Genomic DNA, 22,646 nt, shown 5'->3' on the forward strand with positions numbered 1-22,646 from the left:
ATTTTCTTCAATACTATATAAATACTTCATAGTGTAATATAATTTCTAATTGCACTTGGACTGTTATTAACTTCATTCACAAATAAATTAAATTTATAACAAATTATATTGTATATGATTTTATATTTATCATCTTGGTCAATTATCAATTTTATCAAGCTTTTTAAATTTACCCAGCAATGTTATTATTTAATTTTATCCACTATTTTTTTGTCAAATAAAATATATAAGCTTTTACTTTAATCGTGTTCATACTTATCGATGTCACCTCTTTTCCTAAATTCAATTTAGTTGTGTCAAATATTTGAGGAAATACTACATGATAAAGCAAAGGAGGCATATTATATGCTTTAACATTGTTATGCACAAAAGAGAATCAATTTGAGAAATGTTACCGTAATATTCGAATATTAAATATAATGGTGAATTTTCTCCATGACTGTAATTTGCACAAAATAAATTGATAACTAAAAGACACATTGGTATCACACAAGCTTGGAAGATAAGATGGCTTCGTGCATGGATGCCATGTAGAAGATAAAACAAATTAGTTTAGATTCCCTTATAGATTCCACAATTGAGCATGGAGGGTGAGAATGCAAATTGTCATGCATGGAGGACATGTGCACAAGTTTCCTACCCACTTGGTGGAATGAATATGATTAATAGGACAAATCTTGCATGCAGCTATAGTAGTTATGCATTTATCTATATAAAGAGAACCTTGTATCTGTTTTAAATACACTCACTTAAACACCCCACAATTATCATTTCTTTATATCTAGGAAAATGAAGTTTGCACATGTATATGTTTTAGCTTCATTTTGTGTAAGTTTGTTGTTTTCATACTCTTTAGCTTGATTATGGCATATGCATGTCTTTTTTTAATAAAATCAGATGAGTAAAAAACTCCTTAATTTTGTAACCCAACATTCATAGATAATATGTGAATATTTTTTCTAGATTGCTTTTGTCGGAATTGGTGCGACACTATCAGGAGAAGATTATTGGCAATCTGTTTGGTCAAACACTCCTCTGCCAAGTGCTTTCGCCGATCTATTGCTTCCTTGTTAGTAATTAAATTATATATTTTTCTTTTTTATAATTTTAATTATGCTTATATATATGTATTGAATTATTCCCTCATAATAAGACTATTTTGAAATATTTAAGAACTAATAAATTTTGTGCTTCATATGGCAGATGGAAAAACTAATAACCTACCTATTAAGTACGAAGAGTTAAACCAATACTCGACACTCTTTTTTCCACATGACCTTTATCCTGGGAAAACTATCATCTTGGGTAACACTAAATCTGCTGGAAACACAGTGCGACCATTCACTGAACCAAAACAAGGTGTCACAGATTCCATATGGTTGAAAAATAAAGAAAGACAAAGTCTTGATGACTTTTGTAAGAGCCCAACCGCTAAAGGAGAACACAAACATTGTGTCTCATCTTTGGAATCAATGATTGATCATGTCATTTCACATTTTGGAACCACAAAAATTAAAGCTATTTCAAGTACCTTTGACAAAAATCAAGACCAATATGTGGTGGAGGAAGTGAAAAAAATTGGAGACAATGCTGTGATGTGTCATAGATTAAATTTTGAAAAAGTTGTATTCAATTGCCACCAAGTTCGTGCAACAACTGCTTATGTGGTCTCATTGGTAACCCCTCAAGGAGATAAAACTAAGGCTTTAACTGTTTGCCACCATGACACAAGAGGAATGAACCCCGAGTTGCTTTATGAAGCTCTCAAAGTCAAACCTGGAACTGTCCCTGTTTGTCATTTCATTGGAAATAAGGCTGCTGCTTGGGTACCCGATAATTCTGTTGACCATCCTTGTGTCATCTAGATGCTTACTAGTCATGCACATCATTTCCAATAAAATATATCACGGTAAAACCATGCTTGACATTTGAGGATTTTTAACTTTATGGGATCCTCACGTTCATACTAGAATTGCTTTAAAATAATAGATGTATTTATGGAGAACTATGATGTGCAATTTTAAATTCCATGTATTCTAAATAAAACATGCTAGTTCTAAACTAATTAGAACTATGGTTTGTAACTTTGTATCTGGTGGTATCTAAGTATCTTATGACCAGTTTCCTTGTATGTTTGAATTTCGTAATGCAAAAGAAGTGTTTGATATATTATATTATTGATATATTTTCTTTCAATTTTCATAATAAAATAATTATCATATGAGTATTTTAAGACGTGGAAAAAAATTTCATCTTATCAAGGATTAGATAAATAATTGACTTAAATTGAAAGGATGTTTCATTTGGTAAATTAAAACAAATTATATACTAATATGATTTGACTTAAAAGTGAATAAGAATCATGTTCTATTCTAGAACCATAAATGGAAAGTGAATTAGAGGTCATGGCTGATATGAGTTTCTTGTCTGGTGAAGAGGGGAATGACCTTCATGGAATTTACACCAATGTTAAAGTCAGTATGTGAATGGGAAGAGTGAATTGAAATTGAATTTAAAATTGGATAATTGGGTCAATGCCTTCAATATATGTAGTAGACATGGAATAACAGACTTTTTATTTGCCATGCGTTAATTGTAAAGAGTTGTTCGATAAACCTGAAGTTTAGATCATTCATTGCTTTTTAGATGAAAGTTCTTGAGCACTGGTAAAGGCTCTGTCACAATTTCTTCCAGCAAGTTGGGCCTATGATAAAATTTTAAAAGTGCTTGTACGGAATCTTGAAGAGAAAGCTCTCTCTAACCCACTTTTACTCTCGATTGGTTTTTGTATCCGATGCAATAGGTGGAAATTTTGTTTTAGGGAAGGGTTTTAACCTCGGTTGGTAGAAAATTTCTGTTTTTTTTATAAATACGACTTTTTAATATTTTACCTAATTTTTCATTTTAACCTGTTATTTTTTGAAGTGTAACCTAAATTACACATTTTTCAGAAACAAAAGCAAATGACATATTTAGAAAACAAAACTATATATACCTTAAGAACCAAACGGTATACATTTTGTACTAAAATGCATCCTTTACACCAAAATAAAAGTATCACACATATCTTTATTTAGAGACCACAAATCAGCTTGGCGATTGAGAATGCAAATTATCATGCATGGAGGACATGTGCATCAACTTTCCTACCACCTTGAATGAATCAATATGACTAGTAGGACAAGTTTTACATGCAACTATAGCTATGCATTTAGTGGATAGTTCATTTCTCATGTCTTAAAGTAAACATGCTCAATAGCAAGTGTTATTTAGTTGATGTTTTTCAAAATCTCCAAAAACATGATTTTACGGTGCTTCATTTATATTTTCTAAAAAATAAGTTAAATATAGGAGGTTATTTTACATACGTCTTTTTGAAAACATCATAAAAAACATCCAAAAAGATCCATTAGAATTTTTTTTTTGACTTTTAATATAATAGAAGTATCCTACAAAAATTTTAGCATATAAAAAACTAAGCTACCAAAAATTATTTTCAATAAGGTTAAAATTGATTTTTTCAAGGCCTCTTAGTGTATTATGAAATGGATGGAATTATTTTTATTTTTTCTTTTAAAACAATTCTGTTGGTTTATGCAGTAGATTTGTTACAATAAAGTCATGTGTTTAATTTATTTTACAAGATCTACCATTTGGAGTTTGATTATAGTCATTATCCTTTATGAGTATGATTATTCTATCATTAGACTTTTTTTATAGGTTCCAAAGACTATAAAGTTTATTTACTTGATTGTATTTCTTTTTTTTTCAAATTATGTTTTAGTTTTAGTTTTTTCTATTTTTTTAAATATAGTTAATTTAATTCACTATTTGTTAAATATTACAAACACACTTCACCCACTAAAAACGACAAACTAAAACAACCTAAGAGAATACACATATTACTAAATATCAAAGCAACATTTGATCAAGCTAGCTGTCACGCCAACCAGACCACCATCATTAAAACATAAACTCCTAACGAGACGTCTTAGCCCATAACTAATCCTTGTACTGAGATAAAAACTCAAGATCCACTATTAGTTAAGGAAAATGATAAGGTTGTGAACCTATTTAAAAAATGAACACGAATTCATCACAGGCCTACCAAGAAACCCCGACATTGCTAGACAAATCGTTTTTTCCTTCACTTTTTACACATTTATTAAAGAACCACAAAATAGTGTCATTATAAGCAATCAAAAAAGAACAAACATCTGCATATCATACCCTAACATAATCACCCATACTCTATGACCTACCACTTAACAAAATAGAAAATAAAAAAATAAACATAAGATCAACATCCTATTCCAACCACTTAACAATTCAATGCCATACAATCAAAGCTAAATGAAGATTTACATTTAAAAATTCAAGCTCTTATATGTAAAATATACACATAACAATAAAAAAGAATAGGGAACCTTAATTTTATCATTATATGTAATTTATTTGATCCAACTTTAATTATATGAGTAGTAGTCACAACATATAGCGTGTAGTATTATATGGTAAATAACTTAACACCAGTAATAAATAAATATATTTAATAAAGATTCACCTCTAATAAGTTTATAATTTTCTTCAATACTATATAAATACTTCATAGTGTAATATAATTTCTAATTGCACTTGGACTGTTATTAACTTCATTCACAAATAAATTAAATTTATAACAAATTATATTGTATATGATTTTATATTTATCATCTTGGTCAATTATCAATTTTATCAAGCTTTTTAAATTTACCCAGCAATGTTATTATTTAATTTTATCCACTATTTTTTTGTCAAATAAAATATATAAGCTTTTACTTTAATCGTGTTCATACTTATCGGTGTCACCTCTTTTCCTAAATTCAATTTAGTTGTGTCAAATATTTGAGGAAATACTACATGATAAAGCAAAGGAGGCATATTATATGCTTTAACATTGTTATGCACAAAAGAGAATCAATTTGAGAAATGTTACCGTAATATTCGAATATTAAATATAATGGTGAATTTTCTCCATGACTGTAATTTGCACAAAATAAATTGATAACTAAAAGACACATTGGTATCACACAAGCTTGGAAGATAAGATGGCTTCGTGCATGGATGCCATGTAGAAGATAAAACAAATTAGTTTAGATTCCCTTATAGATTCCACAATTGAGCATGGAGGGTGAGAATGCAAATTGTCATGCATGGAGGACATGTGCACAAGTTTCCTACCCACTTGGTGGAATGAATATGATTAATAGGACAAATCTTGCATGCAGCTATAGTAGTTATGCATTTATCTATATAAAGAGAACCTTGTATCTGTTTTAAATACACTCACTTAAACACCCCACAATTATCATTTCTTTATATCTAGGAAAATGAAGTTTGCACATGTATATGTTTTAGCTTCATTTTGTGTAAGTTTGTTGTTTTCATACTCTTTAGCTTGATTATGGCATATGCATGTCTTTTTTTAATAAAATCAGATGAGTAAAAAACTCCTTAATTTTGTAACCCAACATTCATAGATAATATGTGAATATTTTTTCTAGATTGCTTTTGTCGGAATTGGTGCGACACTATCAGGAGAAGATTATTGGCAATCTGTTTGGTCAAACACTCCTCTGCCAAGTGCTTTCGCCGATCTATTGCTTCCTTGTTAGTAATTAAATTATATATTTTTCTTTTTTATAATTTTAATTATGCTTATATATATGTATTGAATTATTCCCTCATAATAAGACTATTTTGAAATATTTAAGAACTAATAAATTTTGTGCTTCATATGGCAGATGGAAAAACTAATAACCTACCTATTAAGTACGAAGAGTTAAACCAATACTCGACACTCTTTTTTCCACATGACCTTTATCCTGGGAAAACTATCATCTTGGGTAACACTAAATCTGCTGGAAACACAGTGCGACCATTCACTGAACCAAAACAAGGTGTCACAGATTCCATATGGTTGAAAAATAAAGAAAGACAAAGTCTTGATGACTTTTGTAAGAGCCCAACCGCTAAAGGAGAACACAAACATTGTGTCTCATCTTTGGAATCAATGATTGATCATGTCATTTCACATTTTGGAACCACAAAAATTAAAGCTATTTCAAGTACCTTTGACAAAAATCAAGACCAATATGTGGTGGAGGAAGTGAAAAAAATTGGAGACAATGCTGTGATGTGTCATAGATTAAATTTTGAAAAAGTTGTATTCAATTGCCACCAAGTTCGTGCAACAACTGCTTATGTGGTCTCATTGGTAACCCCTCAAGGAGATAAAACTAAGGCTTTAACTGTTTGCCACCATGACACAAGAGGAATGAACCCCGAGTTGCTTTATGAAGCTCTCAAAGTCAAACCTGGAACTGTCCCTGTTTGTCATTTCATTGGAAATAAGGCTGCTGCTTGGGTACCCGATAATTCTGTTGACCATCCTTGTGTCATCTAGATGCTTACTAGTCATGCACATCATTTCCAATAAAATATATCACGGTAAAACCATGCTTGACATTTGAGGATTTTTAACTTTATGGGATCCTCACGTTCATACTAGAATTGCTTTAAAATAATAGATGTATTTATGGAGAACTATGATGTGCAATTTTAAATTCCATGTATTCTAAATAAAACATGCTAGTTCTAAACTAATTAGAACTATGGTTTGTAACTTTGTATCTGGTGGTATCTAAGTATCTTATGACCAGTTTCCTTGTATGTTTGAATTTCGTAATGCAAAAGAAGTGTTTGATATATTATATTATTGATATATTTTCTTTCAATTTTCATAATAAAATAATTATCATATGAGTATTTTAAGACGTGGAAAAAAATTTCATCTTATCAAGGATTAGATAAATAATTGACTTAAATTGAAAGGATGTTTCATTTGGTAAATTAAAACAAATTATATACTAATATGATTTGACTTAAAAGTGAATAAGAATCATGTTCTATTCTAGAACCATAAATGGAAAGTGAATTAGAGGTCATGGCTGATATGAGTTTCTTGTCTGGTGAAGAGGGGAATGACCTTCATGGAATTTACACCAATGTTAAAGTCAGTATGTGAATGGGAAGAGTGAATTGAAATTGAATTTAAAATTGGATAATTGGGTCAATGCCTTCAATATATGTAGTAGACATGGAATAACCGACTTTTTATTTGCCATGCGTTAATTGTAAAGAGTTGTTCGATAAACCTGAAGTTTAGATCATTCATTGCTTTTTAGATGAAAGTTCTTGAGCACTGGTAAAGGCTCTGTCACAATTTCTTCCAGCAAGTTGGGCCTATGATAAAATTTTAAAAGTGCTTGTACGGAATCTTGAAGAGAAAGCTCTCTCTAACCCACTTTTACTCTCGATTGGTTTTTGTATCCGATGCAATAGGTGGAAATTTTGTTTTAGGGAAGGGTTTTAACCTCGGTTGGTAGAAAATTCCTGTTTTTTTTATAAATACGACTTTTTAATATTTTACCTAATTTTTCATTTTAACCTGTTATTTTTTGAAGTGTAACCTAAATTACACATTTTTCAGAAACAAAAGCAAATGACATATTTAGAAAACAAAACTATATATACCTTAAGAACCAAACGGTATACATTTTGTACTAAAATGCATCCTTTACACCAAAATAAAAGTATCACACATATCTTTATTTAGAGACCACAAATCAGCTTGGCGATTGAGAATGCAAATTATCATGCATGGAGGACATGTGCATCAACTTTCCTACCACCTTGAATGAATCAATATGACTAGTAGGACAAGTTTTACATGCAACTATAGCTATGCATTTAGTGGATAGTTCATTTCTCATGTCTTAAAGTAAACATGCTCAATAGCAAGTGTTATTTAGTTGATGTTTTTCAAAATCTCCAAAAACATTTTCGAAAACATGATTTACGGTGCTTCATTTATATTTTCTAAAAAATAAGTTAAATATAGGAGGTTATTTTACATACGTCTTTTTGAAAACATCATAAAAAACATCCAAAAAGATCCATTAGAAAATTTATTTTTGACTTTTAATATAATAGAAGTATCCTACAAAAATTTTAGCATATAAAAAACTAAGCTACCAAAAATTATTTTCAATAAGGTTAAAATTGATTTTTTCAAGGCCTCTTAGTGTATTATGAAATGGATGGAATTATTTTTATTTTTTCTTTTAAAACAATTCTGTTGGTTTATGCAGTAGATTTGTTACAATAAAGTCATGTGTTTAATTTATTTTACAAGATCTACCATTTGGAGTTTGATTATAGTCATTATCCTTTATGAGTATGATTATTCTATCATTAGACTTTTTTTATAGGTTCCAAAGACTATAAAGTTTATTTACTTGATTGTATTTCTTTTTTTTTCAAATTATGTTTTAGTTTTAGTTTTTTCTATTTTTTTAAATATAGTTAATTTAATTCACTATTTGTTAAATATTACAAACACACTTCACCCACTAAAAACGACAAACTAAAACAACCTAAGAGAATACACATATTACTAAATATCAAAGCAACATTTGATCAAGCTAGCTGTCACGCCAACCAGACCACCATCATTAAAACATAAACTCCTAACGAGACGTCTTAGCCCATAACTAATCCTTGTACTGAGATAAAAACTCAAGATCCACTATTAGTTAAGGAAAATGATAAGGTTGTGAACCTATTTAAAAATTGAACACGAATTCATCACAGGCCTACCAAGAAACCCCGACATTGCTAGACAAATCGTTTTTTCCTTCACTTTTTACACATTTATTAAAGAACCACAAAATAGTGTCATTATAAGCAATCAAAAAAGAACAAACATCTGCATATCATACCCTAACATAATCACCCATACTCTATGACCTACCACTTAACAAAATAGAAAATAAAAAAATAAACATAAGATCAACATCCTATTCCAACCACTTAACAATTCAATGCCATACAATCAAAGCTAAATGAAGATTTACATTTAAAAATTCAAGCTCTTATATGTAAAATATACACATAACAATAAAAAAGAATAGGGAACCTTAATTTTATCATTATATGTAATTTATTTGATCCAACTTTAATTATATGAGTAGTAGTCACAACATATAGCGTGTAGTATTATATGGTAAATAACTTAACACCAGTAATAAATAAATATATTTAATAAAGATTCACCTCTAATAAGTTTATAATTTTCTTCAATACTATATAAATACTTCATAGTGTAATATAATTTCTAATTGCACTTGGACTGTTATTAACTTCATTCACAAATAAATTAAATTTATAACAAATTATATTGTATATGATTTTATATTTATCATCTTGGTCAATTATCAATTTTATCAAGCTTTTTAAATTTACCCAGCAATGTTATTATTTAATTTTATCCACTATTTTTTTGTCAAATAAAATATATAAGCTTTTACTTTAATCGTGTTCATACTTATCGGTGTCACCTCTTTTCCTAAATTCAATTTAGTTGTGTCAAATATTTGAGGAAATACTACATGATAAAGCAAAGGAGGCATATTATATGCTTTAACATTGTTATGCACAAAAGAGAATCAATTTGAGAAATGTTACCGTAATATTCGAATATTAAATATAATGGTGAATTTTCTCCATGACTGTAATTTGCACAAAATAAATTGATAACTAAAAGACACATTGGTATCACACAAGCTTGGAAGATAAGATGGCTTCGTGCATGGATGCCATGTAGAAGATAAAACAAATTAGTTTAGATTCCCTTATAGATTCCACAATTGAGCATGGAGGGTGAGAATGCAAATTGTCATGCATGGAGGACATGTGCACAAGTTTCCTACCCACTTGGTGGAATGAATATGATTAATAGGACAAATCTTGCATGCAGCTATAGTAGTTATGCATTTATCTATATAAAGAGAACCTTGTATCTGTTTTAAATACACTCACTTAAACACCCCACAATTATCATTTCTTTATATCTAGGAAAATGAAGTTTGCACATGTATATGTTTTAGCTTCATTTTGTGTAAGTTTGTTGTTTTCATACTCTTTAGCTTGATTATGGCATATGCATGTCTTTTTTTAATAAAATCAGATGAGTAAAAAACTCCTTAATTTTGTAACCCAACATTCATAGATAATATGTGAATATTTTTTCTAGATTGCTTTTGTCGGAATTGGTGCGACACTATCAGGAGAAGATTATTGGCAATCTGTTTGGTCAAACACTCCTCTGCCAAGTGCTTTCGCCGATCTATTGCTTCCTTGTTAGTAATTAAATTATATATTTTTCTTTTTTATAATTTTAATTATGCTTATATATATGTATTGAATTATTCCCTCATAATAAGACTATTTTGAAATATTTAAGAACTAATAAATTTTGTGCTTCATATGGCAGATGGAAAAACTAATAACCTACCTATTAAGTACGAAGAGTTAAACCAATACTCGACACTCTTTTTTCCACATGACCTTTATCCTGGGAAAACTATCATCTTGGGTAACACTAAATCTGCTGGAAACACAGTGCGACCATTCACTGAACCAAAACAAGGTGTCACAGATTCCATATGGTTGAAAAATAAAGAAAGACAAAGTCTTGATGACTTTTGTAAGAGCCCAACCGCTAAAGGAGAACACAAACATTGTGTCTCATCTTTGGAATCAATGATTGATCATGTCATTTCACATTTTGGAACCACAAAAATTAAAGCTATTTCAAGTACCTTTGACAAAAATCAAGACCAATATGTGGTGGAGGAAGTGAAAAAAATTGGAGACAATGCTGTGATGTGTCATAGATTAAATTTTGAAAAAGTTGTATTCAATTGCCACCAAGTTCGTGCAACAACTGCTTATGTGGTCTCATTGGTAACCCCTCAAGGAGATAAAACTAAGGCTTTAACTGTTTGCCACCATGACACAAGAGGAATGAACCCCGAGTTGCTTTATGAAGCTCTCAAAGTCAAACCTGGAACTGTCCCTGTTTGTCATTTCATTGGAAATAAGGCTGCTGCTTGGGTACCCGATAATTCTGTTGACCATCCTTGTGTCATCTAGATGCTTACTAGTCATGCACATCATTTCCAATAAAATATATCACGGTAAAACCATGCTTGACATTTGAGGATTTTTAACTTTATGGGATCCTCACGTTCATACTAGAATTGCTTTAAAATAATAGATGTATTTATGGAGAACTATGATGTGCAATTTTAAATTCCATGTATTCTAAATAAAACATGCTAGTTCTAAACTAATTAGAACTATGGTTTGTAACTTTGTATCTGGTGGTATCTAAGTATCTTATGACCAGTTTCCTTGTATGTTTGAATTTCGTAATGCAAAAGAAGTGTTTGATATATTATATTATTGATATATTTTCTTTCAATTTTCATAATAAAATAATTATCATATGAGTATTTTAAGACGTGGAAAAAAATTTCATCTTATCAAGGATTAGATAAATAATTGACTTAAATTGAAAGGATGTTTCATTTGGTAAATTAAAACAAATTATATACTAATATGATTTGACTTAAAAGTGAATAAGAATCATGTTCTATTCTAGAACCATAAATGGAAAGTGAATTAGAGGTCATGGCTGATATGAGTTTCTTGTCTGGTGAAGAGGGGAATGACCTTCATGGAATTTACACCAATGTTAAAGTCAGTATGTGAATGGGAAGAGTGAATTGAAATTGAATTTAAAATTGGATAATTGGGTCAATGCCTTCAATATATGTAGTAGACATGGAATAACAGACTTTTTATTTGCCATGCGTTAATTGTAAAGAGTTGTTCGATAAACCTGAAGTTTAGATCATTCATTGCTTTTTAGATGAAAGTTCTTGAGCACTGGTAAAGGCTCTGTCACAATTTCTTCCAGCAAGTTGGGCCTATGATAAAATTTTAAAAGTGCTTGTACGGAATCTTGAAGAGAAAGCTCTCTCTAACCCACTTTTACTCTCGATTGGTTTTTGTATCCGATGCAATAGGTGGAAATTTTGTTTTAGGGAAGGGTTTTAACCTCGGTTGGTAGAAAATTTCTGTTTTTTTTATAAATACGACTTTTTAATATTTTACCTAATTTTTCATTTTAACCTGTTATTTTTTGAAGTGTAACCTAAATTACACATTTTTCAGAAACAAAAGCAAATGACATATTTAGAAAACAAAACTATATATACCTTAAGAACCAAACGGTATACATTTTGTACTAAAATGCATCCTTTACACCAAAATAAAAGTATCACACATATCTTTATTTAGAGACCACAAATCAGCTTGGCGATTGAGAATGCAAATTATCATGCATGGAGGACATGTGCATCAACTTTCCTACCACCTTGAATGAATCAATATGACTAGTAGGACAAGTTTTACATGCAACTATAGCTATGCATTTAGTGGATAGTTCATTTCTCATGTCTTAAAGTAAACATGCTCAATAGCAAGTGTTATTTAGTTGATGTTTTTCAAAATCTCCAAAAACATTTTCGAAAACATGATTTACGGTGCTTCATTTATATTTTCTAAAAAATAAGTTAAATATAGGAGGTTATTTTACATACGTCTTTTTGAAAACATCATAAAAAACATCCAAAAAGATCCATTAGAAAATTTATTTTTGACTTTTAATATAATAGAAGTATCCTACAAAAATTTTAGCATATAAAAAACTAAGCTACCAAAAATTATTTTCAATAAGGTTAAAATTGATTTTTTCAAGGCCTCTTAGTGTATTATGAAATGGATGGAATTATTATTATTTTTTCTTTTAAAACAATTCTGTTGGTTTATGCAGTAGATTTGTTACAATAAAGTCATGTGTTTAATTTATTTTACAAGATCTACCATTTGGAGTTTGATTATAGTCATTATCCTTTATGAGTATGATTATTCTATCATTAGACTTTTTTTATAGGTTCCAAAGACTATAAAGTTTATTTACTTGATTGTATTTCTTTTTTTTTCAAATTATGTTTTAGTTTTAGTTTTTTCTATTTTTTTAAATATAGTTAATTTAATTCACTATTTGTTAAATATTACAAACACACTTCACCCACTAAAAACGACAAACTAAAACAACCTAAGAGAATACACATATTACTAAATATCAAAGCAACATTTGATCAAGCTAGCTGTCACGCCAACCAGACCACCATCATTAAAACATAAACTCCTAACGAGACGTCTTAGCCCATAACTAATCCTTGTACTGAGATAAAAACTCAAGATCCACTATTAGTTAAGGAAAATGATAAGGTTGTCAACCTATTTAAAAATTGAACACGAATTCATCACAGGCCTACCAAGAAACCCCGACATTGCTAGACAAATCGTTTTTTCCTTCACTTTTTACACATTTATTAAAGAACCACAAAATAGTGTCATTATAAGCAATCAAAAAAGAACAAACATCTGCATATCATACCCTAACATAATCACCCATACTCTATGACCTACCACTTAACAAAATAGAAAATAAAAAAATAAACATAAGATCAACATCCTATTCCAACCACTTAACAATTCAATGCCATACAATCAAAGCTAAATGAAGATTTACATTTAAAAATTCAAGCTCTTATATGTAAAATATACACATAACAATAAAAAAGAATAGGGAACCTTAATTTTATCATTATATGTAATTTATTTGATCCAACTTTAATTATATGAGTAGTAGTCACAACATATAGCGTGTAGTATTATATGGTAAATAACTTAACACCAGTAATAAATAAATATATTTAATAAAGATTCACCTCTAATAAGTTTATAATTTTCTTCAATACTATATAAATACTTCATAGTGTAATATAATTTCTAATTGCACTTGGACTGTTATTAACTTCATTCACAAATAAATTAAATTTATAACAAATTATATTGTATATGATTTTATATTTATCATCTTGGTCAATTATCAATTTTATCAAGCTTTTTAAATTTACCCAGCAATGTTATTATTTAATTTTATCCACTATTTTTTTGTCAAATAAAATATATAAGCTTTTACTTTAATCGTGTTCATACTTATCGGTGTCACCTCTTTTCCTAAATTCAATTTAGTTGTGTCAAATATTTGAGGAAATACTACATGATAAAGCAAAGGAGGCATATTATATGCTTTAACATTGTTATGCACAAAAGAGAATCAATTTGAGAAATGTTACCGTAATATTCGAATATTAAATATAATGGTGAATTTTCTCCATGACTGTAATTTGCACAAAATAAATTGATAACTAAAAGACACATTGGTATCACACAAGCTTGGAAGATAAGATGGCTTCGTGCATGGATGCCATGTAGAAGATAAAACAAATTAGTTTAGATTCCCTTATAGATTCCACAATTGAGCATGGAGGGTGAGAATGCAAATTGTCATGCATGGAGGACATGTGCACAAGTTTCCTACCCACTTGGTGGAATGAATATGATTAATAGGACAAATCTTGCATGCAGCTATAGTAGTTATGCATTTATCTATATAAAGAGAACCTTGTATCTGTTTTAAATACACTCACTTAAACACCCCACAATTATCATTTCTTTATATCTAGGAAAATGAAGTTTGCACATGTATATGTTTTAGCTTCATTTTGTGTAAGTTTGTTGTTTTCATACTCTTTAGCTTGATTATGGCATATGCATGTCTTTTTTTAATAAAATCAGATGAGTAAAAAACTCCTTAATTTTGTAACCCAACATTCATAGATAATATGTGAATATTTTTTCTAGATTGCTTTTGTCGGAATTGGTGCGACACTATCAGGAGAAGATTATTGGCAATCTGTTTGGTCAAACACTCCTCTGCCAAGTGCTTTCGCCGATCTATTGCTTCCTTGTTAGTAATTAAATTATATATTTTTCTTTTTTATAATTTTAATTATGCTTATATATATGTATTGAATTATTCCCTCATAATAAGACTATTTTGAAATATTTAAGAACTAATAAATTTTGTGCTTCATATGGCAGATGGAAAAACTAATAACCTACCTATTAAGTACGAAGAGTTAAACCAATACTCGACACTCTTTTTTCCACATGACCTTTATCCTGGGAAAACTATCATCTTGGGTAACACTAAATCTGCTGGAAACACAGTGCGACCATTCACTGAACCAAAACAAGGTGTCACAGATTCCATATGGTTGAAAAATAAAGAAAGACAAAGTCTTGATGACTTTTGTAAGAGCCCAACCGCTAAAGGAGAACACAAACATTGTGTCTCATCTTTGGAATCAATGATTGATCATGTCATTTCACATTTTGGAACCACAAAAATTAAAGCTATTTCAAGTACCTTTGACAAAAATCAAGACCAATATGTGGTGGAGGAAGTGAAAAAAATTGGAGACAATGCTGTGATGTGTCATAGATTAAATTTTGAAAAAGTTGTATTCAATTGCCACCAAGTTCGTGCAACAACTGCTTATGTGGTCTCATTGGTAACCCCTCAAGGAGATAAAACTAAGGCTTTAACTGTTTGCCACCATGACACAAGAGGAATGAACCCCGAGTTGCTTTATGAAGCTCTCAAAGTCAAACCTGGAACTGTCCCTGTTTGTCATTTCATTGGAAATAAGGCTGCTGCTTGGGTACCCGATAATTCTGTTGACCATCCTTGTGTCATCTAGATGCTTACTAGTCATGCACATCATTTCCAATAAAATATATCACGGTAAAACCATGCTTGACATTTGAGGATTTTTAACTTTATGGGATCCTCACGTTCATACTAGAATTGCTTTAAAATAATAGATGTATTTATGGAGAACTATGATGTGCAATTTTAAATTCCATGTATTCTAAATAAAACATGCTAGTTCTAAACTAATTAGAACTATGGTTTGTAACTTTGTATCTGGTGGTATCTAAGTATCTTATGACCAGTTTCCTTGTATGTTTGAATTTCGTAATGCAAAAGAAGTGTTTGATATATTATATTATTGATATATTTTCTTTCAATTTTCATAATAAAATAATTATCATATGAGTATTTTAAGACGTGGAAAAAAATTTCATCTTTGCAAGGATTAGATAAATTAATAATTGACTTAAATTGAAAGGATGTTTCATTTGGTAAATTAAAACAAATTATATACTAATATGATTTGACTTAAAAGTGAATAAGAATCATGTTCTATTCTAGAACCATAAATGGAAAGTGAATTAGAGGTCATGGCTGATATGAGTTTCTTGTCTGGTGAAGAGGGGAATGACCTTCATGGAATTTACACCAATGTTAAAGTCAGTATGTGAATGGGAAGAGTGAATTGAAATTGAATTTAAAATTGGATAATTGGGTCAATGCCTTCAATATATGTAGTAGACATGGAATAATAGACTTTTTATTTGCCATGCGTTAATTGTAAAGAGTTGTTCGATAAACCTGAAATTTAGATTATTCATTGGTTTTTAGATGAAAGTTCTTGAGCACTAGTAAAGGCTCCGTCACAATTTCTTCCAGCAAGTTGGGCCTATGTTAAAATTTTAAAAGTGCTTGTACGGAATCTTGAGGAGAAAGCCCTCTCTAACCCACTTTTACTCTCGATTGGTTTTGGTATCCGATGCAATAGGTGGAAATTTTGTTTTAGGGAAGGGTTTTAACCTCGGTTGGTAGTTCTACTCTAGAGAAAATTTCTGTTTTTTTTATAAATATAACTTTTTAATATTTTACCTAATTTTTCATTTTAACCTGTTATTTTTTGAAGTGTAACCTAAATAACACATTTTTCAGAAACAAAAGCAAATGACATATTTAGAAAACAAAACTATATATACCTTAAGAACCAAACGGTATACATTTTGTACTAAAATGCATCCTTTACACCAAAATAAAAGTATCACACATATCTTTATTTAGAGACCACAAATCAGCTTGGCGATTGAGAATGCAAATTATCATGCATGGAGGACATGTGCATCAACTTTCCTACCACCTTGAATGAATCAATATGACTAGTAGGACAAGTTTTACATGCAACTATAGCTATGCATTTAGTGGATAGTTCATTTCTCATGTCTTAAAGTAAACATGCTCAATAGCAAGTGTTATTTAGTTGATGTTTTTCAAAATCTCCAAAAACATTTTCGAAAACATGATTTACGGTGCTTCATTTATATTTTCTAAAAAATAAGTTAAATATAGGAGGTTATTTTACATACGTCTTTTTGAAAACATCATAAAAAACATCCAAAAAGATCCATTAGAATTTTTTTTTTTGACTTTTAATATAATAGAAGTATCCTACAAAAATTTTAGCATATAAAAAACTAAGCTACCAAAAATTATTTTCAATAAGGTTAAAATTGATTTTTTCAAGGCCTCTTAGTGTATTATGAAATGGATGGAATTATTATTATTTTTTCTTTTAAAAAAATTCTGTTGGTTTATGCAGTAGATTTGTTACAATAAAGTCATGTGTTTCATTTATTTTACAAGATCTACTATTTGTAGTTTGATTATAGTCATTATCCTTTATGAGTATGATTATTCTATCATTAGACTTTTTTTATAGGTTCCAAAAACTATAAAGTTTATTTACTTGATTGTATTTCTTTTTTTTTTTCAAATTATGTTTTAGTTTTAGTTTTTTCTATTTTTTTAAATATAGCTAATTTAATTCACTATTTGTTAAATATTACAAACACACTTCACCCACTAAAAACGACAAACTAAAACAACCTAAGAGAAAACACATATTACTAAATATCAAAGCAACATTTGATCAAGCTAGCTGTCACGCCAAGCAGACCACCATCATTAAAACATAAACTCCTAACGAGACGTCTTAGCCCATAACTAATCCTTGTACTGAGATAAAAACTCAATATCCACTATTAGTTAAGGCAAATGATAAGGTTGTGAACCTATTTAAAAAATGAACACGAATTCATCACAGGCCTACCAAGAAACCCCGACATTGCTAGACAAATAGTTTTTTCCTTCACTTTTTACACATTTATTAAAGAACCACAAAATAGTGTCATTATAAGCAATCAAAAAAGAACAAACATCTGCATATCATACCCTAACATAATCACCCATACTCTATGACCTACCACTTAACAAAATAGAAAATACAAAAATAAACATAAGATCAACATCCTAATCCAACCACTTAACAATTCAATGCCATACAATCAAAATTAAATGAAGATTTACATTTTAAAATTCAAACTCTTATATGTAAAATATACACATAACAATAAAAAAGAATAGGGAACCTTAATTTTATCATTATATGTAATTTATTTGATCCAACTTTAATTATAAGAGTAGTAGTCACAACATATAGCGTGTAATATTATATGGTAAATAACTTAACACCAGTAATAAATAAATATATTTAATAAAGATTCACCTCTAATAAGTTTATAATTTTCTTCAATACTATATAAATACTTCATAGTGTAATATAATTTCTAATTGCACTTGGACTGTTATTAACTTCTTTCACAAATAAATTAAATTTATAACAAATTATATTGTATATGATTTTATATTTATCATCTTGGTCAATTATCAATTTTATCAAGCTTTTTAAATTTACCCAGCAATGTTATTATTTAATTTTATCCACTATTTGTTTGTCAAATAAAATATATAAGCTTTTACTTTAATCGTGTTCATACTTATCGGTGTCACCTCTTTTCCTAAATTCAATTTAGTTGTGTCAAATATTTGAGGAAATACTACATGATAAAGCAAAGGAGGCATATTATATGCTTTAACATTGTTATGCACAAAAGAGAATCAATTTGAGAAATGTTACCGTAATATTCGAATATTAAATATAATGGTGAATTTTCTCCATCACTGTAATTTGCACGAAATAAATTGATAACTAAAAGACACATTGGTATCACACAAGCTTGGAAGATAAGATGGCTTCGTGCATGGATGCCATGTAGAAGATAAAACAAATTAGTTTAGATTCCCTTATAGATTCCACAATTGAGCATGGAGGGTGAGAATGCAAATTGTCATGCATGGAGGACATGTGCACAAGTTTCCTACCCACTTGGTGGAATGAATATGATTAATAGGACAAATCTTGCATGCAGCTATAGTAGTTATGCATTTATCTATATAAAGAGAACCTTGTATCTGTTTTAAATACACTCACTTAAACACCCCACAATTATCATTTTATATCTAGGAAAATGAAGGTTGCACATGTATATGTTTTAGCTTCATTTTGTGTAAGTTTGTTGTTTTCATACTCTTTAGCTTGATTATGGCATAGGCATGTCTTTTTTTAATAAAATCAGACTAGTAAAAAACTCCTTAATTTTGTAACTCAACATTCATAAATAATATGTGAATATTTTTTCCAGATTGCTTTTGTCGGAATTGGTGCGACACTATCAGGAGAAGATTATTGGCAATCTGTTTGGTCAAACACTCCTCTGCCAAGTGCTTTCGCCGATCTATTGCTTCCTTGTTAGTAATTAAATTATATATTTTTCTTTTTTATAATTTTAATTATGCTTATATATATGTATTGAATTATTCCCTCATAATAAGACTATTTTGAAATATTTAAGAACTAATAAATTTTGTGCTTCATATGGCAGATGGAAAAACTAATAACCTACCTATTAAGTACGAAGAGTTAAACCAATACTCGACACTCTTTTTTCCACATGACCTTTATCCTGGGAAAACTATCATCTTGGGTAACACTAAATCTGCTGGAAACACAGTGCGACCATTCACTTAACCAAAACAAGGTGTCACAGATTCCATATGGTTGAAAAATAAAGAAAGACAAAGTCTTGATGACTTTTGTAAGAGCCCAAACGCTAAAGGAGAACACAAACATTGTGTCTCATCTTTGGAATCAATGATTGATCATGTCATTTCACATTTTGGAACCACAAAAATTAAAGCTATTTCAAGTACCTTTGACAAAAATCAAGACCAATATGTGGTGGAGGAAGTGAAAAAAATTGGAGACAATGCTGTGATGTGTCATAGATTAAATTTTGAAAAAGTTGTATTCAATTGCCACCAAGTTCGTGCAACAACTGCTTATGTGGTCTCATTGGTAACCCCTCAAGGAGATAAAACTAAGGCTTTAACTGTTTGCCACCATGACACAAGAGGAATGAACTCCGAGTTGCTTTATGAAGCTCTCAAAGTCAAACCTGGAACTGTCCCTGTTTGTCATTTCATTGGAAATAAGGCTGCTGCTTGGGTACCCGATAATTCTGTTGACCATCCTTGTGTCATCTAGATGCTTACTAGTCATGCACATCATTTCCAATAAAATATATCACGGTAAAATCATGCTTGACATTTGAGGATTTTTAACTTTATGGGATCCTCACGTTCATACTAGAATTGCTTTAAAATAATAGATGTATTTATGGAGAACTATGATGTGCAATTTTAAAATCCATGTATTCTAAGAAGTGTTTGATATATTATATTATTGATATATTTTCTTTCAATTTTCATAATAAAATAATTATCATATGAGTATTTTAAGACGTGGAAAAAAATTTCATCTTTGCAAGGATTAGATAAATAATTGACTTAAATTGAAAGGATGTTTCATTTGGTAAATTAAAACAAATTATATACTAATATGATTTGACTTAAAAGTGAATAAGAATCATGTTCTATTCTAGAACCATAAATGGAAAGTGAATTAGAGGTCATGGCTGATATGAGTTTCTTGTCTGGTGAAGAGGGGAATGACCTTCATGGAATTTACACCAATGTTAAAGTCAGTATGTGAATGGGAAGAGTGAATTGAAATTGAATTTAAAATTGGATAATTGGGTCAATGCCTTCAATATATGTAGTAGACATGGAATAATAGACTTTTTATTTGCCATGCGTTAATTGTAAAGAGTTGTTCGATAAACCTGAAATTTAGATTATTCATTGCTTTTTAGATGAAAGTTCTTGAGCACTAGTAAAGGCTCCGTCACAATTTCTTCCAGCAAGTTGGGCCTATGTTAAAATTTTAAAAGTGCTTGTACGGAATCTTGAAGAGAAAGCCCTCTCTAACCCACTTTTACTCTCGATTGGTTTTGGTATCCGATGCAATAGGTGGAAATTTTGTTTTAGGGAAGGGTTTTAACCTCGGTTGGTAGTTCTACTCTAGAGAAAATTTCTGTTTTTTTTTATAAATACAACTTTTTAATATTTTACCTAATTTTTCATTTTAACCTGTTATTTTTTGAAGTGTAACCTAAATTACACATTTTTCAGAAACAAAAGCAAATGACATATTTAGAAAACAAAACTATATATACCTTAAGAACCATACAGTATACATTTTGTACTAAAACGCATCCTTTACACCAAAATAAAAGTATCACACATATCTTTATTTAGAGACCACAAATCAGCTTGGCGATTGAGAATGCAAATTATCATGCTTGGAGGGTGTAACATCCCTGTTCACTTATTGTCCATAATCATGCTAATGTTAGTATTAAGGCATAATTATTCTGATTTGTGATTGAGAAGTGGATTTAGATGGAATTAGTAAGATAATGTGTGCTTAGTCTTTTGAAGATTAAGTGGAGGGCACATTAGTCTTTTTGATGGTGGACCATATAAGCCTAGAATCCTTCTCTCTAATTTATTTCTCCCCATTTCATTTTCTTTCTCCCACACTTAGAAGAACAAAACCAGAAAACAAGAGCAAGAGGAGAAATCAGAATTTGAGAGGAGCAAGGAGGTAGAGAGAGATCGAGTCTAGGGGGAAAGGAAGAAGAGAAGTTCAAGTTCTACCTACAACATGCATGTGTGTGGAACTTGGTGACCATGGAGGAAGAACTATGCTCAAGTGTGAAGATCATCATCATCGTCATCTCCTTTCTGAGCATCTCATTCTGTTTCATCATCATCAACAAGGTGAGTTCCATAGTTAGGACTTGGGTAAGAATTTGGGTTTTGTGATCAATTGCATGTTTGGGAACAAGGGTTAGAATGATAAATTGTTATTGCATGCTTGATTAATGATGGAGTATGTGTTCTTGAAGTGATAATACATGTATTAAATTGCTTTTACATGTTAGGGTTCAGATTGGAATGGATTAGAATGTGTTAGAACTGATCTTATGCAGTAAAAATGTCATTTTTGGCTCTGGTTCAGTGAGCAATCGATTGCACACCAATGCAAATCGATTGCACTATGAAAAATTAGCTTTCTGCGCTTCTGGTTCAGCGAGCAATCGATTGCACACCAGTGCAAATCGATTGCACCTGACAGAAAATCATCCTTTTACTGTTTCGACCATAACTGGAGTTCCGTAACTCAGAATTGGGCGCCGTCGGAGGCATTGGAAAGCTAACGGAAAGGGCTACGAGATGTCTAAGCTTCCACAACCTTAGCATACTTTTAAGTACTAATTAAACCCATGTGAATATTCCTGTATCGTGGTTACTAAACGATAATGCTCGAATAATTGATTTGTTAATCATTCTAAGGGCCTTGCTGCCCAAGTATTCCTTCAACTAGGTTGTAGGCATCGTGCAATGATAAGTGATGGAAATCAAAGCTATCCATGTTCACCAAAATGTTGAGGTCTTATAGCTTGTGAAACTAACCATGTGAACCCAAAGGCGAGGTGGTCTTACTACATGGTGTGACTTGTGTATGTCGGTTAACAAAATATGGATATGG

General features: G+C 30.2%; 6 protein-coding genes across 6 annotated transcripts; all 6 read left to right on the plus strand.

Moving 5' to 3' along the window:
- The first annotated feature begins 671 nt into the window (after positions 1 to 671).
- LOC131617477 (embryonic abundant protein VF30.1-like) lies at positions 672 to 2,167 on the plus strand. Its single transcript, XM_058888759.1, has 3 exons — positions 672 to 828; positions 964 to 1,069; positions 1,204 to 2,167. Exons 1-3 carry the CDS (start codon positions 790 to 792, stop codon positions 1,863 to 1,865), a joined length of 807 nt encoding a protein of 268 aa, XP_058744742.1. The 5' UTR covers positions 672 to 789; the 3' UTR covers positions 1,866 to 2,167.
- A 3,084-nt stretch (positions 2,168 to 5,251) lies between these two features.
- LOC131617478 (embryonic abundant protein VF30.1-like) lies at positions 5,252 to 6,747 on the plus strand. Its single transcript, XM_058888760.1, has 3 exons — positions 5,252 to 5,408; positions 5,544 to 5,649; positions 5,784 to 6,747. Exons 1-3 carry the CDS (start codon positions 5,370 to 5,372, stop codon positions 6,443 to 6,445), a joined length of 807 nt encoding a protein of 268 aa, XP_058744743.1. The 5' UTR covers positions 5,252 to 5,369; the 3' UTR covers positions 6,446 to 6,747.
- Positions 6,748 to 9,843: 3,096 nt separating this feature from the next.
- Positions 9,844 to 11,339, plus strand: LOC131617479 (embryonic abundant protein VF30.1-like). The gene is made up of 3 exons (XM_058888761.1): positions 9,844 to 10,000; positions 10,136 to 10,241; positions 10,376 to 11,339. Exons 1-3 carry the CDS (start codon positions 9,962 to 9,964, stop codon positions 11,035 to 11,037), a joined length of 807 nt encoding a protein of 268 aa, XP_058744744.1. The 5' UTR covers positions 9,844 to 9,961; the 3' UTR covers positions 11,038 to 11,339.
- A 3,096-nt stretch (positions 11,340 to 14,435) lies between these two features.
- On the plus strand, positions 14,436 to 15,931 carry LOC131617480 (embryonic abundant protein VF30.1-like). The gene is made up of 3 exons (XM_058888762.1): positions 14,436 to 14,592; positions 14,728 to 14,833; positions 14,968 to 15,931. Exons 1-3 carry the CDS (start codon positions 14,554 to 14,556, stop codon positions 15,627 to 15,629), a joined length of 807 nt encoding a protein of 268 aa, XP_058744745.1. The 5' UTR covers positions 14,436 to 14,553; the 3' UTR covers positions 15,630 to 15,931.
- Positions 15,932 to 19,129: 3,198 nt separating this feature from the next.
- Positions 19,130 to 20,415, plus strand: LOC131617482 (embryonic abundant protein VF30.1-like). Its single transcript, XM_058888763.1, has 3 exons — positions 19,130 to 19,200; positions 19,336 to 19,441; positions 19,576 to 20,415. Exons 1-3 carry the CDS (start codon positions 19,162 to 19,164, stop codon positions 19,719 to 19,721), a joined length of 291 nt encoding a protein of 96 aa, XP_058744746.1. The 5' UTR covers positions 19,130 to 19,161; the 3' UTR covers positions 19,722 to 20,415.
- LOC131619361 (embryonic abundant protein USP92-like) lies at positions 19,845 to 20,237 on the plus strand. The gene has a single exon (XM_058890466.1). The coding sequence runs from the start codon at positions 19,845 to 19,847 to the stop codon at positions 20,235 to 20,237; it is 393 nt and encodes a 130-aa protein (XP_058746449.1).
- Positions 20,416 to 22,646: the final 2,231 nt, after the last annotated feature.

Source organism: Vicia villosa, linkage group LG7 (assembly GCF_029867415.1).
Source record: "Vicia villosa cultivar HV-30 ecotype Madison, WI linkage group LG7, Vvil1.0, whole genome shotgun sequence".
In the NCBI taxonomy this organism is placed as follows: Eukaryota; Viridiplantae; Streptophyta; class Magnoliopsida; order Fabales; family Fabaceae; genus Vicia; species Vicia villosa.

Bases quoted from the DNA above. Each gene is read 5' to 3' on its own strand.
- LOC131617477 (XM_058888759.1), top strand. From the start codon at position 790: ATGAAGTTTGCACATGTATATGTTTTAGCTTCATTTTGT. The intron at 829-963 runs GTAAGTTTGTTG...TATTTTTTCTAG, and splicing joins ATGTTTTAGCTTCATTTTGT to ATTGCTTTTGTCGGAATTGG. The intron at 1,070-1,203 runs GTTAGTAATTAA...TTCATATGGCAG, and splicing joins CGCCGATCTATTGCTTCCTT to ATGGAAAAACTAATAACCTA.
- LOC131617478 (XM_058888760.1), top strand. From the start codon at position 5,370: ATGAAGTTTGCACATGTATATGTTTTAGCTTCATTTTGT. The intron at 5,409-5,543 runs GTAAGTTTGTTG...TATTTTTTCTAG, and splicing joins ATGTTTTAGCTTCATTTTGT to ATTGCTTTTGTCGGAATTGG. The intron at 5,650-5,783 runs GTTAGTAATTAA...TTCATATGGCAG, and splicing joins CGCCGATCTATTGCTTCCTT to ATGGAAAAACTAATAACCTA.
- LOC131617479 (XM_058888761.1), top strand. From the start codon at position 9,962: ATGAAGTTTGCACATGTATATGTTTTAGCTTCATTTTGT. The intron at 10,001-10,135 runs GTAAGTTTGTTG...TATTTTTTCTAG, and splicing joins ATGTTTTAGCTTCATTTTGT to ATTGCTTTTGTCGGAATTGG. The intron at 10,242-10,375 runs GTTAGTAATTAA...TTCATATGGCAG, and splicing joins CGCCGATCTATTGCTTCCTT to ATGGAAAAACTAATAACCTA.
- LOC131617480 (XM_058888762.1), top strand. From the start codon at position 14,554: ATGAAGTTTGCACATGTATATGTTTTAGCTTCATTTTGT. The intron at 14,593-14,727 runs GTAAGTTTGTTG...TATTTTTTCTAG, and splicing joins ATGTTTTAGCTTCATTTTGT to ATTGCTTTTGTCGGAATTGG. The intron at 14,834-14,967 runs GTTAGTAATTAA...TTCATATGGCAG, and splicing joins CGCCGATCTATTGCTTCCTT to ATGGAAAAACTAATAACCTA.
- LOC131617482 (XM_058888763.1), top strand. From the start codon at position 19,162: ATGAAGGTTGCACATGTATATGTTTTAGCTTCATTTTGT. The intron at 19,201-19,335 runs GTAAGTTTGTTG...TATTTTTTCCAG, and splicing joins ATGTTTTAGCTTCATTTTGT to ATTGCTTTTGTCGGAATTGG. The intron at 19,442-19,575 runs GTTAGTAATTAA...TTCATATGGCAG, and splicing joins CGCCGATCTATTGCTTCCTT to ATGGAAAAACTAATAACCTA.
- LOC131619361 (XM_058890466.1), top strand. From the start codon at position 19,845: ATGATTGATCATGTCATTTCACATTTTGGAACCACAAAAATTAAAGCT.